Source organism: Homalodisca vitripennis, chromosome 3, assembly GCF_021130785.1.
Source record: "Homalodisca vitripennis isolate AUS2020 chromosome 3, UT_GWSS_2.1, whole genome shotgun sequence".
In the NCBI taxonomy this organism is placed as follows: domain Eukaryota; kingdom Metazoa; phylum Arthropoda; class Insecta; order Hemiptera; family Cicadellidae; genus Homalodisca; species Homalodisca vitripennis.
The window spans coordinates 12,783,774-12,800,237 of NC_060209.1; the positions used below are offsets into that span (position 1 = coordinate 12,783,774).

Sequence of the window (16,464 nt, forward strand, 5' to 3'; positions counted from 1 at the left end):
TTGCTTGACACTAATTTTTGGGACACCCTTTATATAGATGAAGCTTCATGCAAACCCTTAAATTATCTTTAGGTCAGTTCGTTTTCGAGATATATCACGGATAGACAAAGAGATAGAAATGAAAACTTTCCAGCCCCTCGAGTGAAAGGCTTCGCTAACGCTCAGCCAACTATAGAATTGATTAACATTTGTCACTAAAAAACCTTTATTTTATTGTTGACATCATATTATGATGTCAGTATTTAAGTTATAAATGCTCGTTAAGATATAAAGAGATGTCCTGACTGATGATTTATCAGCGCACAGCGAAAACCATGAAAGATAGAGACATAAATTTGGTACTGTTTACTGGTTTATCTTGTGCCCTATAGGCCCTTGTGGCACAAAGGAAGGATTTTTTGTACGACCTCAGGACTCCGCCCCACAGGCCTCGAAAGTGTGAAAATTCCCATAGGAAACGCATTGCGCAAACACATGTTATTAATCGAAAGAACCTGTCCAAATGTAATCAATTTTTCTATGTAAACATTATTGCAAAACGATCATTTGTTGTCTGATTACATTATTTACAACGCAATTGATTTAAGTACCTATTTAAACGTACTAAGGATGTCACAAACTTGTTTGGGCGACAGTATTCATTATTTTAAACAAATAAAAATTACAAACGTAGGTTGAGAAATGTCTCGTTTAGCCGCTAGCCGCCATGCTTTATAAAAATACTATTATCTTAAAAACTAGGCTAAAGGAAACCAAATGTGACACATTTTTTGAATATATAAAACGAAAATAAAAACATAATTGTGATGTTTCATCTCATATTACTTTTTAAAGTCAATTACCCAAAACTTCCAGTATAGCTATAAAACATATACTGGATACCAGCTACTTTCAAATTTTTATTACAATTCCAACGGCTCTTGTTTTAACGAAGCAGCAACAACTGATGTCTCAACTATGACATGTTTGGTGCTCCCAGCTTGTGCAAGCGTAGGCTACCTTAAAAGTGGCCGTGCTCGCTTATGCATTGACGGTGTTCTTTTAGAAAAAGTACCGTTGGAATTGTAATAAACCTGTTTAAATAGCTGGTATCCTATAAATGTTTTTATACCAATACTGGATGTTTTGGGTACTTAACTTTAAACAGTAATGTTAGATTAAATTATACAATTTTGTTTTAAATTTCCTTTTACGTATCTATTCAAACCTGTGTGCCAAATTTGGTTTCTTTAGCTGAAATAATTCTAGAGATATCAATTTTCTTATAAAAAATACAAAATGGCGGCTAGATGCTAAACAACACATTCCTCAACCTATGTTTGTATAACATATTTTGCTTGAAATGATGAATTCTATCACCCACAGAAGTTTGTGCCACTCTTTAGTGAACACCCTATATATGTATATGCATAGAAATACATTAAATAGCTGTAAAAAAGTTGCGAAAGAGTAAAACTTCCATAAAAACAATTGTTTATCAACAATTTTTATTTGAATACTTTATTAAAGTCTAGTGCTCGGAATACATCAAAGTTATGCATCATCATATCTCTACAAGGAAATATCCTACAATGTTTGGACGTTTGTGTTTTGCTCCTTTTGGAATGTTTCGTGTTTTTGTAATTTGAATTGAAACTTCACAAAACACATTATTATGTATATATCACGTTAAAAGACGTATCAAATTAAGAGGTCATCATATATTTCTGGGTTTATATAATGTATAATGAGAAACACGATATTATGTATATACCGTATCACATTAAAAGACGTATCAAATTAAGAGATCATCGTATATTTCTGGGTTTATATAATGTATAATGAGAAACACGATATTATGTATATATGTCGTATCACATTAAAAGACGTATCAAATTAAGAGGTCATCGTATATTTCTGGGTTTATATAATGTATAATGAGAAACACGATATTATGTATATACCGTATCACATTAAAAGACGTATCAAATTAAGAGATCATCGTATATTTCTGGGTTTATATAATGTATAATGAGAAACACGATATTATGTATATATGTCGTATCACATTAAAAAGACGTATCAAATTAAGAGATCATCGTATATTTCTGGGTTTATATAATGTATAATGAGAAACACGATATTATGTATATATGTCGTATCACATTAAAAGACGTATCAAATTAAGAGATCATCGTATATTTCTGGGTTTATATAATGTATAATGAGAAACACGATATTATGTATATATGTCGTATCACACATTAAAAGACGTATCAAATTAAGAGATCATCGTATATTTCTGGGTTTATATAATGTATAATGAGAAACACGATATTATGTATATACCGTATCACATTAAAAGACGTATCAAATTAAGAGATCATCGTATATTTCTAGGTTTATATAATGTATAATGAGAAACACGATATTATGTATATACCGTATCACATTAAAAGACGTATCAAATTAAGAGATCATCGTATATTTCTGGGTTTATATAATGTATAATGAGAAACACGATATTATGTATATACCGTATCACATTAAAAGACGTATCAAATTAAGAGATCATCGTATATTTCTGGGTTTATATAATGTATAATGAGAAACACGATATTATGTATATATGTCGTATCACATTAAAAGACGTATCAAATTAAGAGATCATCGTATATTTCTGGGTTTATATAATGTATAATGAGAAACACGATATTATGTATATATGTCGTATCACATTAAAAGACGTATCAAATTAAGAGATCATCGTATATTTCTGGGTTTATATAATGTATAATGAGAAACACGATATTATGTATATACCGTATCACATTAAAAGACATATCAAATTAAGAGATCATCGTATATTTCTAGGTTTATATAATGTATAATGAGAAACACGATATTATGTATATACCGTATCACATTAAAAGACGAATCAAATTAAGAGATCATCGTATATTTCTGGGTTTATATAATGTATAATGAGAAACACGATATTATGTATATATGTCGTATCACATTAAAAGACGTATCAAATAAAGAGGTCATCATATATTTCTGGGTTTATATAATGTATAATGAGAAACACGATATTATGTATATATGTCGTATCACATTAAAAGACGTATCAAATTAAGAGATCATCGTATATTTCTGGGTTTATATAATGTATAATGAGAAACACGATATTATGTATATATGTCGTATCACATTAAAAGACGTATCAAATTAAGAGATCATCGTATATTTCTGGGTTTATATAATGTATAATGAGAAACACGATATTATGTATATACCGTATCACATTAAAAGACGTATCAAATTAAGAGAATTTCTGGGTTTATATAATGTATAATGAGAAACACGATATTATGTATATACCGTATCACATTAAAAGACGAATCAAATTAAGAGATCATCGTATATTTCTGGGTTTATATAATGTATAATGAGAAACACGATATTATGTATATATGTCGTATCACATTAAAAGACGTATCAAATAAAGAGGTCATCGTATATTTCTGGGTTTATATAATGTATAATGAGGATTTCGAGTTATTTCACAGGTACTGTTTCACTCTGAGGGTTCCAAAACATAAATCTGAAGTGGATCAGGAGACTGGAATGCATCTCGGGGACCATAAATTATCTCAGGAGTGTTCAAAAAAAATATGCTCAAGGTTGCCCTGTTTTTCAGAAGGCAATAGCGTGCGAAGTCGTGGGTGAGTTGTATAAATGACACCCTTAGTGTTGATAATTGATCCACACATCAATTCGTAGCTGCGACACAAGGACGCAGTTGTGCGGCCACGGACTCTGGCATGTGTGCTCGTGTATCACTCTGCCCGTGGACCCCGCGCACTCCATGGACGGCTGGCGGTGGCGTTGCCGGATAATGACTCCTGGGTTTCCCTGGCAACTCTAGGCAGGTGGCCATGATGGGATTTCCGCAGTCGAGGCTCACCGCCGCAGCCGCTCCGCAATATGCCGTCCCTCCTGCTCTCAGGTATGACAATTGTGCCTCTTTATTCTATCACCATTCACCATTCACCATTCACGACTTTCAGTGGTATTTCTATTTAGGGCATTTCTCCAGTAGGTCTCCATAGGGTACTTTCTTCTTAAGGTCTTCCTAACCTCAAAGAAGTTCCTCATTTTTCAATGTGATGCTCTAGTTACATCATAAAACACTGCCAAATATCTAACGATATCTTAATTTTGTACGTCTTCTAATATGATATATACACACACTATATTGTATTTTGTACAGTTTCAATCCAAATTACATACACTGAACAAAAAACAAACATCCATAACATTTCTGGGTTATTTCATTGTAGAGATAAAAGCTGCACGTATTCGATTTATTCCTAGCACAGGCCTTTAATAAGTATTCAAATTAAGAAATTGTGATAAACGATTCGCAACCTTTTACAACTATTTTAATGCATTTTTCAATAAAAATGAGTTTTTATTAACTTACCTCAAAGAAGTACCTAACTGTTCAAATGTGATGCAACAGCTACATCACAAAACATTTTAAAATATCTAACGATCTCTTAATTTGATAAGTCTTCTAATGCGATACATACACGCAATATTGTATTTTGTACAGTTGCAATTCAAATTACATACAAAGAAAAAAAATCATCCAGAGCATTCTGGGTTATTTCCTTGTAGAGATAAGAGCTCCAAGAATTCGATGTAGCCTACTCTATTCCTAGCACAGGCCTTTTGATAAGTATCCAAATTAAGAAATTGTGAAAACTATTCTCAACCTTTTACAACTATTTTGATGCATTTCTCACTAATTATGAGTTTTTATTACTCTTACTGAAGCCATAACAGGTATTCCTAAAATGAAAAATAAGTTATGCTCTCTTTTCTTGCATTTAGAGTTTCTCGATAGCAAAGGAATCATTCTTGTGCGTCTTAAGGTTTTAAATAATAAAAACTCCGTGTATGAACTTTCAGTGGGAGCATACAATAAATTCAGATATTTTAAGAGGCATTCAAAAAGTTTAAATTAGTTAAAAATCCTCATTTCTGGATGACAAACTTAGTGAGTAATCGTACTTCAATCGATTAAAGTTTGTTGTAACGTAATCCTAAGTTTAGGAAATATGAATTAATTTATTTCCTTGTGGAATATTTACTATATATGCACACTTTGGTTTTAAAGTAACAGATATAACTGTATATTGTGGGTGGCACATCGTATATATAAGTAATTTTAGCTCATTTATTTCTGATGTTCATATTTATTTATTAATATTCCTAATATTTTGTTAAACGAAATAAGTGTGCAACGATTTCAATCAACATAACAATGAACATATTAACGGGCGAGTAGGTCACGGAGCACTCATCCAATCTTAATAGAACATTGGAATGAGATTGTACTTAAATATTTAATTGGGAACTTAACAGTTCCATTTAATTGCAATACTTAATTAGACATAAGGAAATAACGTCATTAATCCTAGTACATAAAAGTATGAACATAGAATTTGCTAGGTAAATATTTTTCTGTAGTTTATCATTCTGAGCTGGAAGGTTTTAAAAGGAAACAAAAAAGTGTGACGGATTGAAAATTAAAATTCACGAAACTGTATGGAGTATTCAAGCTATAAAAATGTTTTTAAGAAGATTTGGGGAGGAGTGCCCAGCTGTTTATCTCTGTCTAGAATGTCTACTTACCGCATCTTGCAGATGGGTTATACATACTTGATTTTGAGCTATCGTAACTCATGAGTATATCAGTTTTTTAAATGTTGAATATACTTATAACTTATAAGATAAAACATTTTCTAATACGGTTACATTTCAGAACACATAATTATTAATACTATCTCATCCAGGATATAATTATATTTTTTAACGTTTTGTTTATTTTGAAATGCCTACTAAGGGGTTTAAAGTTTGTTTTTGACGATGGAAGGTTTGAAAGGATAACATGATTTCGGACATTTGCCATCGTTATAGGTTATAAAGGTGTACCACAACGTTTCGAGGATTGGAATATTTATTCCCACCTGACAAAGATTATAGATTCTAATCCTCGAAACGTTGTGGTACACCTTTATAACCTATAACGATGGCAAATGTCCAAAATCCTGTTATTCTTTCAAGGAATTTAAATTGTTAAAATTTGCTCAGTGTTACAACTTTATTATCAGAAATAACATTTAGTTTGTTTTTACATTTCCGCTAATTAAACAACTAGACCTTCAAACCCAATCTCTTTAAAAGCTGATATGAAAACTTGTGTCCTCATTATTAAACGACTAGCCCGCGGCTTCTCACGCAATGTCGTACGTTTTATACCTGTACGAGCACTTCTGATTCGAGTGAATTATATTTCCGACGCCAATGTTGGGTTAACTTCTTCCCACGATCATCAAAATATGTTAAAAAGTGTATATATTTATGGTCATTGTAATTTACTCCGATCTTAGTATTTTTTGTTCCATGGCTGATTTTGCATCGTTCCTGATCAAGGAAATATGGGTATATTTGCGGCGGTATATTTTTCGTGTCTCGGAAAAAAATTGATCCGTTAAAGATTTTATATAAAAACTTTGAACTCAGCAAAAAGAAATATTAAATTTTATAGCAGACATAGTATTGACATCTTTGAAACGCTGTATTTTTATAATTCCATATTTTGGAATTGAAAGACGGTTTCATATAAATACAACTGCTATATTGGACTGGGTCGAAAGGGAATTTCAAGCGCAACCGATTTCATAGAGTAATCACTAGGTTACGTTTTATATCTCATCAGAACGAATTGAATTTACAAAAATCAAATCAAGATCACATTTATTTCAAAAACTTACTGAACACACAAAAGTAAATATTTTATATTAAAAAAGAAAACAAATGTAGCATTTTTATAACAGATGTTAATGTAATAATTCTAAACCATTAACAAAAAATAGTATAAAGCTAAATAATAAAAATATCTTACATCACAAACGAAATAAATCCATATATGAACAAGATTAAGAAAGATAATTACATTTGTTTTAAGTGCCTAGTGAAAAAGAATTTACGATTAGAATAAATTATTTTGCTACCTAATTTCTGTATAATTAAGAATACCTGGGAAAAGAACCCACAAGGGCCTTAATGGCCTGTGCGTAGACTCGAGTTGAAGATTTTAGGTTTCGTATTTTTATCTTGAGCAGTGTTTGGATTAATTTTATACAATTTTTAATTTGAAGAAATAATCTCATGTAGAATAAATGATTCGAGAATTTTCTGTTAATTAGCAATAATGTAGAAAAAAATGAACGAGGAAAATAAAAATAATGAGTGAACAAAAATGAATAATAATTGATTAGTGGAAAAAGAATTTATATCTTTAGTTTGGCAAAGAGAAGGAACAATATTGTCAGTTAATCATGTCCATCTGTAGTCAACAGAGATAAGGGACTCGGCCTCCTCACTGATAACAACAGCCAAAAACTCCTTAACTTTTTCTAAGAAACCTTTACAAAATAACAGTCTTTGTAACAATTATGTAATTTGTTTCATTGCATTAGTAGTATCAATATGGCTGGTTTTAGACGCACATTCCCAAGGAATTCGAGATTAGATCAGTGATAAATTATCAGTTGGTTGTAAACAATTATAACAGATACTGACCGCCGCGCAGACCTTGGTTGGTTCTCTGACTGTGTTGACCTTCCCAGTCCGGTTCGGGAACTAAACAACTGTTCATCTTCGAAATAACAGAGTAGAATGTTTTCCCACGGCTGAGCTATTAAAATCAAAAAGCCTGTACGTTAAAAAGTTCGTTGCTACCTATAATTTGCCCTTTTAGTTTCGTCCTTCCAATTAGATGATCTAACATTTGTTTTAGTACTACTACTGTAACAATACTTTTATTTTGAGTGGTCCACAAACACACACTTTCCTCCAGAGTTCAATAGGTATTTTTTTTAATACAATACATCTTTGCTTGTGCATTTTTAACTGTTACAGATTTAACTGTATTTAATTATTTATATTGTGTTCAGTTGGTTACATTTTATAATCTGTAAATTGAGTTTGTAAATAACCGTCATTAAACACAATTAAAATAAATCTCGTTTTTTTTCGAATTCTTTTATTAAAATACACTGTATCTGTTTTTTGATAAAAAAATTTTTTTAGAGGTTATATAATTTATTTTTATCAAAAAAACAACACCCCTTTATAAGTTATAGGACTTGACATATTTATGTCCCTGTTTAAACGTTTTCAAAACACACAAAACCTCCCCCTTTCCCCTTTATTATGGAAAAATACTAAAGTATAAGGTAAAATAATTTGCCCATGAATAAATGCATGTACTTTTTTTAATTACCACCTTAATATAGAAATGGAAAACATAATTGTATTCTACATAATTTAAAATAAATTTGTATCTAACAGGTATTCTATATTGTTATATAAAGTTGCAGATTGTGTAGTTTACTTACATGATACATTTTTTAATTAAAAGAATCAGCCTAAAACGTCAAATAGGCTACTTAAAGTTTACTTGTAGAAGTGTTTGATATTGGCTCTTTTCCGAAAAAGGGGATAAGAGATCCATCAGGCATTAGAGCATGATAAACTGTTATCTAATATTAATACTACAATTTAATGTTTTTCTACTTTTTATTCGGTGATGATATTCATAAACAATGATTATTTTACTATTCAATTACGTAACAAGAACCAGCATTCTACTTGTTACATTTACACTAAAAACTATAATCATTCAAGGATTACACGATATATAAAATCAATAAATAAATATAAAACGTAATTTGTACGAAATTAAATTTACATTTGTTAACATGCGTAATTTATTACTATATGGCAGTTAAGTTAGTATAATATTTACTTGGTATATGAAAACGTCAATGATTTTATAAATAATCTTAATCTTTCAGCTTGGTTCTTTGCATCATTGCCAAATAATGAGATACGCCATTTTATGCGATAACGTAATTTAGACGCATGTTTACGATTTGTCTGTAAAAACCCCACTAGCAAAGAAATTTATAGGAATTACCTACCACTGATGATATCGTATGATTATGATTTCACGCTTTTACTAAATGTTCTTGTGGATATTTAACTATGTTTAGGTTAGAAAGACGATTACCAGTAGGTTAATCTGCCAATCCACTAAATTTATACAATTCATAAACATGAATATGTATGTATATTATTTAATCTTCTAATGATCAGGAAACGATAATAATATAATTGAAACTCTTTACGTCCTTACTTTTTTCGGTATGGTAGTAGAATTATAGTTAACATATCTTTTATAAAGATAATAGTAATACGTATAGTCTACTGACTCTTTCCGTTCTTCTTATAAAGCTTATTTTCTTAGTATTCAAACGATAAGGTAAAAACTAGTTTGAAATTCCTCTTGAAAGATCAATAGAAATATCTTTAAAAAAACGCTTGAACGAGTATTAATAACAGGTCTAAAGTGGGTTATTATATCATATTTCTACTGTTTCATCTTTTAAGAAACATTTGGACGGGTATTAATAACATCTATAAACTTTTTTATCTCCCATACTCTTTAAAATGGGTTATTTCCCATACTTGTATTATCCCATAACGGGTATTAATAGCATCTATAAAATGGGTTATCTCCCATACTTCTACGACCAAAAACTGTTGTAACTGCCAAAATTTAACTTTGCACCAATAGGGCTAAAACCAATATGGCCGACAGTACAGGCAAGCCGGTCTTCCCCAAGGCTAGATCCGACTTCTGGCACCTATTATAAGAGACTTGGCTCTTGTTTTATGGCATATTAACAATTCTGGCCCTCAATGTCCATGCAGATAAAGTTTAATGATTAAAACGACTTCTTTACAGGCGATTAAAAAGGAACGCCGGTTTTGAAACGGCTGATAAAATTTCGTTTATCGGTTGGTAACAATGTTTGTTCTCGTATCTATTTCCTGGAACATTCAGATTATTGACACGGCTGGTATTTCTCTCGTTCTTGCGTTCTGTGTCTAACCATTGAAAAGTTTTTTCCAGGATCGCGTCATTTCTCGGAAATCAGACCATGAATGGCCACCAAGGTCTTGTGACTTTCGTCTTTGGGATTGTGTGAAGTCATCGTTGAATACCAATAAAACTAGGAACATCAGTGGCTTGAAGGAGGAAATCGAAGAGTTGTCGGTAAAATGGAAATAAGACACTTGCTGTGCAGTCATAGGGAATTTCATGGACAGAGTTGTTGCGTGTCAGCACAGTAGAGGTGACGTGCATATCATGTTTCATACGTGAAATCGGAAGGTTATATGAAGATGTTGGCGTAGGTATTTATATTTACTCTTTTCATTAAAATATTTATCTTAATTTTATATATCGAAACCGGCGCTCTTTTTGAATCACCCATTATTATGGTATGTTCTACAGTTTAGAAATTGTTGTTTAACTCTGTTGGAGTAGGGACAGTTTTGTCTGTATTAAACCTTATTCGGAAACGATGTAGCACGAGCTTGTAATGATCTTCAGTTAATTTTTGAGATTACTGATTAATTATTCACGCACTGTAACGTAAAACTCAATGTCACGTAGTCAAATATCTGTATTTTCATTGATCATACCATTACATCAAATAGTAAAGATCAATGTTTACCTAGCAGAAATCACTTCTGGCTGGTTTATACCTTCCAGTTGAACTTACCACTGGGCACAGCAAAAACCGATGTGTCACTTAAATCTGGGCAACCCTTTGGATGTCCAGGAGCGGCACATCACTAACCGCAGATGTCGAGATTCTGGAGTGCAAGGGTAATTCGATAGGTCTAGTCTGCTGCGAGAGATGACTGTTGGAGTTGGTGGGGTTCGTTCCCTAAGTATCAGAGGTTCTTGCTAGCCTCAACAAGGGTGTGGCACCCCCTGCCTGCTTTGACTGAAGAGGCTGTTCAGAGCTGGCCTCCCCTTCTTCCGGGGAGACATGACTTTCAGATTAGTGCCCTAATTCTTCCTCATGGATCTCAATAGGAGGCGGCCCCTACCCCCTAACCTTACCCATCCTGAATATCCTGCCACTCCGGAAGCAGCACTAAGGTTCTTATAGGACTAAGTGCAATTTTTAAGCTTCTTGTCCTAAGACAAAAAAGTCAATGTTATTTTCAAAACATTATTTATATTAATAATTTTTATTTTAATCTATTAGACAAACATTTTAAATAAGAAAATTTGTATGCTCATGAGTTAGGATGTGTTAAATTAATTTAAAACCCCCGCTCCACGGCAATATTAAAACATGTTTGTACAGAATAAACTGGATTGGCGTGCAGTCAGTTAAGTATAATGTTTTTAAAATTTTCTAAAGAGGTACCTTTAGCGCTGATATGGAAATTATTATAATTTGTTACTGAATTTACCTGGTGTGATGATCCAATTTTCGTTAGTATGTGTTTAGGTAGGTCCAGTTTACATTTGTATCTTGAAAAGTGTGAATGAATGTTATGCCTTTGGAGAGTTTGAATTAAAGGCATGCTTGTAAGAGAGTGAATGATGGTTAGGTGTAGCAAAATACTATAAACTACCAGTTAACCGTGGCTTCGCACGAAATTTCGTAGGGTCTGTACCTGTACGAGCACTTCTGGTTCGAGTTAATTATGAATTAACTCCAAGTGAATTACGCCAATCTTGAATTTGGCTCGTTGCCATGATCAAGAAAATACGTGAAAACGTTTATATTTATGGCCATTGTAATTTAATTTGTTTTTAGTATTTTTGTTCCATGCTTCATTTTGCCTTGTTCTCGAACAAGAGAATATACATACTACAGATCAGAGAAGCCTACTTCTGTAAAAAGTGAACTAAGATGGATTTTATATCAGTCTCTAAATTTATAGTAAAAGTTAGGTAATAACATTGTCATTAGATCTAATATTTAATATTTGATAAAATGTGCAGTCAAAAGTACATTAACAATGTTTCTTTATACACTGAAAAATATTGTTAATATTTGAGAACACATAGAGCTGGAATTAGCACATTAGTTCAAAGCATCACAATGTAGCAAACCTTCATTTAGCATAGTACTTGCCGAATGCTTTAAAGGGAGTCTTCAGTGTAAAATTCTGATCATCTTATGATTTATGGTATTTTCTAAAGTAGATGAGTACCTAATCACTGAACTTCTAAAACGGTATAAAAATAATGATTATTCCTTGAAAATGTAGGCCTACTCACTATAAATGTAAAAAAAATTAAAATAAACAATGTTAACACAACACAGTTGATTACACTAAACATGCTCTTTTTATTATTATTTTACAACTTTTAGAGACCAAGGTGAGATTTGTCGCTACTTTATAGGCCAGTAGGGCGTATTCCGAAGGGAATTTCGAAAGAAGAATATGCCTATATTCATCCCAGGGACCGTAAGAATGTCCACGGAAAAAACAAGTTGAATAGTTTACGTACGCGTGGAAGCAAAACAAACAACTAAAGGCACTTTCGCATTTATAACATTATTAGGATGTACAATGTAATAGATTAAAGATGATTAATGTTTTATTATGTATGAATAATGGTTTGCAGTGATCTTGTGATAGTCTCATATAAATTGTAATTAGAACTGTTTATTGAATTGACAATAATTAGCTGTAGATGGGTGTGTCCTCGAAGAATTAGGCAATATGAAATATGAGATCGAAGCAATTCAAAGTAGGTAACACTTTTACAGATACTTCCATAGATATTAGCCTAAGTCTCTCAATTTCCAAACAGAAAACTCACTCTGGAAATTGTTTTGAAGTAGTTCTCTTATCGATATTGGACCAAGCCAGTTCAACTAATCCAGATAAGCTCAGAATCTCGGAGTTTTAATTTATCGCGGTAACAGCCTATTGGAATAAGACCAGTTCCTTGCCTCCAGTTGTGCATTCTCAATAATAACTCGTAACTGTAATCCTGTATTCCTAGAGCTAACCATAACTTAACTTAGACATAACATAACCTAACCTAACATAACATAACATAACATAACCTAACCTTGACCTTGCTTCCTCTGTACATGCTCACCGCAACTTATTAGCACAGACTTTAAATGTTCGAAGCAGGTTATTACCAAATGTAGTAAAGAAATAACGAAATGGATAGATTATTTTAACATTCACATTGAATTAATATGATGACGTCAGAAATTATTTAGTCGTTTATTCATTATGCAATGTTCCCCTTATTTCTAACTACGAACCTTGTCAATCAATCAATGTACGTGTAAAAGTAATAAAATCATGTTTTTTGTTTCTGGTTACTTTATAAAATAAACTTCAATTGGGTATCCTTCTACAAATTGTGTTATTTTGATGACGCCACATCAGTCAATTCTTAGTTTATTATTGAAAAGCGTAATTTTGCTTAGACTAGCTCCGTCCTGAAGACAGTCTTGAAAGACTTTTATCAGTTTGCAGATAATTACAACTCTTGTAGTGGTAACATTAGTGAAATGAATACAACTCATTGTTTAGACTAATTTATTGAACTTGAAGTAGTAAATTACTAAAGATCTTGAACCGGTGATTTACACACATTAGCTCTCGACTGCTGAATTGTTTTCTGGAGATTATGTTCACTATTTATCATTTGTTATCAAAGTGAGCCCGTGTCGAGGACACTGTCGGCCGACTACGGACTTCCCCTGTCAAGGTGTTTACCGATAAACGTTACCTTGTCGTTATAGGACATGATAGCAGGGGTATCCCCCATTGGCCAACAAGTCTCAGATGTAACTGCGCAGTGCCCTGAGTAGTAAACTCGGCCTCGATCAACTCGTTTTGTAAGCAATATGTCCGAATCGTTTTTGGTCGCCCAGTTGAATTGATAACAAATTTTAAAAAAATTTTATGGATTTCCTTTAGTGCTATTTTATGTGTTTACAATGTAATATACAGGGTGTCCCATGAAGATGTTTAAACGTTTGGTTTTATACTACTTGCCCATTAATGCACCGAACATTTTCCAACTGTACACAATTCATTAAATCAGTTTTGAAAAATATTCTGTTAAAATTTCAGCTCCCTAGTAATTTTTGAAAAAAAGTGGTGGCGTTTTTGAAAGCTATACTTTAAAAACAGTAAAAACCCGTATTTTATTTCGTCCAGCTGCATTTTTAAGTGATAAAAAATTAAAAAATAAACTTATGGATTTCCTTTAGTGCCATTTTATGTGTTTACAACGTAATATACAGTGTCCCACGAAGAGGTTTAAACGTTTGATTTTATACTACTTGCCCATTTATGCAACGAACATTTTCAAACTCTACAAAATTCATTAAATAGGTTTTAAAAATATTCTGTGAAAATTTCAGTTCTCTAGCACTATGTTGAAAAAAAATTGTGGCATTTTTAAACAGTAAAAAACAGTATTTTTGGTTTTGTAAAATTATTAAGTAAACCCCTCGCTGGCGCTGTTATCAGTGCGTCGCTGTGGATGGATTATAGTTCGAATAATTGCGGATTGAAATTCTAGGTTTTTTAATAGGTTATGTTCTAAATTTATGATTGAAATGCTTTATTTCTCTAGAATATGACAATACACGACGTACAATAACTGTCTAGCTATAATAGGTGTAATTCAATCAATTTTAGATTTTTTAAAATTTTTTAAAAATAGGACGTTGCTTATAGATAACAATAAATAGTTACGCTTGTAATTAACAGCTGCCAAAAAAAATGGATGGAATATGGAGCATAATGGAGTATAGACGGGCCGGACATTTGTCTACGAGTATATGGTTGTACAGTTGATATGGGAAATATTGTTTTTTAATGATTTTTTTCATCTGCTGTTTTACGGAACACATTGACTGGAATAATACATCAACGTAAGATTGTCCAAGTAACTTTATTTATAGTTGACGTCACTCATAACTAAAATAATAATTTTTTTAAATTCTATTTCCATTTTTATTACTGGATTGTAGGGGGAGGGGTCTCCTCCTTTCCTGGATATATCGCGAGTGTTTCTGCAATCTGGGAATCCGATATTGCGATTTGTCGGGATTTCGACATCTATAAAGCGTTATTAATCAGTAGGAAATTCCGTATTGTATGGTAATAACGAGTATTCTGGAGTAACCCGAAGGCTAGGAAATGTAGATTCAAGACAATTAGTTACTTTAATTAATTTATCCTTTTAACTTTTATTTCCCCTTATCATGATCCGTATCTAAATTAGTTACATTTTTGATCAAAGACATCCCAAACCTAGACGTCTTACTGAGGTTAGTTCCTAGGACCAGTCAATAGAGTTCGCTAGTGATGTGCTACGTACCGTCAATAGCTGGTAGTCCTAGGTCAGGCCGCCGGACAGTGCTGTGAAGAATGTTCCATTGAACCTTCTGAGTTCTCTAATCTGTTATTGTAAGTCCAAGTAATTTCAAAATAGATTATAATCCTTTTTTAATTGTTCCTTCAGAATTCTACAAAATTGTTATTTCCTTATCAGGTTCGAATCAAGTCCTTCTGGAAGCAATATTCATTTCTTTTACGTCTTTTTTACATGTAGCAAACAAAATAGTGTAGCTATATTACTTGGTTTGAAATATAAATAATTGTTTGAGCAAATAAACAATTTTACAAAACAATTATTTACGTTAATTATGCTATGTGGTACAAAATTCAAGGTGCGTTTTTCGACTATGGCGCACTGCTATGGTGTAATTTAGTAAACCAATTAATTTGGGGGCGAGTATGATATGTTGATGGCATTCTAGCAGGGCAAGGACCGCAATGTCTGTGGTTCGGTCTCTAAGTAAAAATAATTACACATTTGGCTATAATAAGACTTACTGTATTACAATTACCGTTGGGGTTTGTATTTGAGAAAGAATGTTTTGTTGACTATGTTAAATAAACACCACTCTACAATTTCCTTCCTCCCCCACCGTTTCCAATTCTAGATTTTTTTCTCGAATTTTTTAGCGTTAGATACTTGAATAAACTGTTAATAGGAATTACATATGATACAATTTTATTCTGGAATTCTTTAGGACGAAAGTCTTTCTGAATCCAATGCAGCCATTGGTCATTTAGATTCATGAATCATAGCTGGACATTTATGGAAAGCGGATTAAGATCAGAAAGGATATACGTTTACCCTTCTCTCACCTCAAACTAATTTTAAATTCACCTGGTCTAAGCTGTCGTATTCTTCTCCACTTGAATCCAACTTGCACAAGCGTTGCTCTCACCAAGCGGACACAATAGAGTGAAACGGACCTTGAAACTTAAAAGTAATTTCCAGACATGATATAAAAACGCACTAATACATATTTTGCTGAGACAAGGACGTAGCCAGCAAAGGGATCTAAAGAACCCGGACCCCCACATTTTTAATTGTTTCAATTACACTAACCCCATCCTTCACAATATATCGTGAGTAAGTTTCCAAAAAGTACGTTTTTGGAGAGAGATTTACAAGCTGCGGTGTTTTTT

The 16,464-nt window shown here is 32.4% G+C and overlaps 1 protein-coding gene across 1 annotated transcript in view; it reads left to right on the forward strand.

Moving 5' to 3' along the window:
- Positions 1-3,954: 3,954 nt before the first annotated feature.
- The window catches only part of LOC124356582 (NF-kappa-B inhibitor cactus-like), a 55,093-nt gene continuing 42,583 nt past the window's right edge, over positions 3,955-16,464 (forward strand). The window contains exon 1 of the mRNA XM_046807668.1: positions 3,955-3,991. Coding sequence (XP_046663624.1) covers positions 3,970-3,991 — 22 coding nt within the window. The 5' untranslated portion in view covers positions 3,955-3,969. The remainder of the gene's footprint in view (positions 3,992-16,464) is intronic.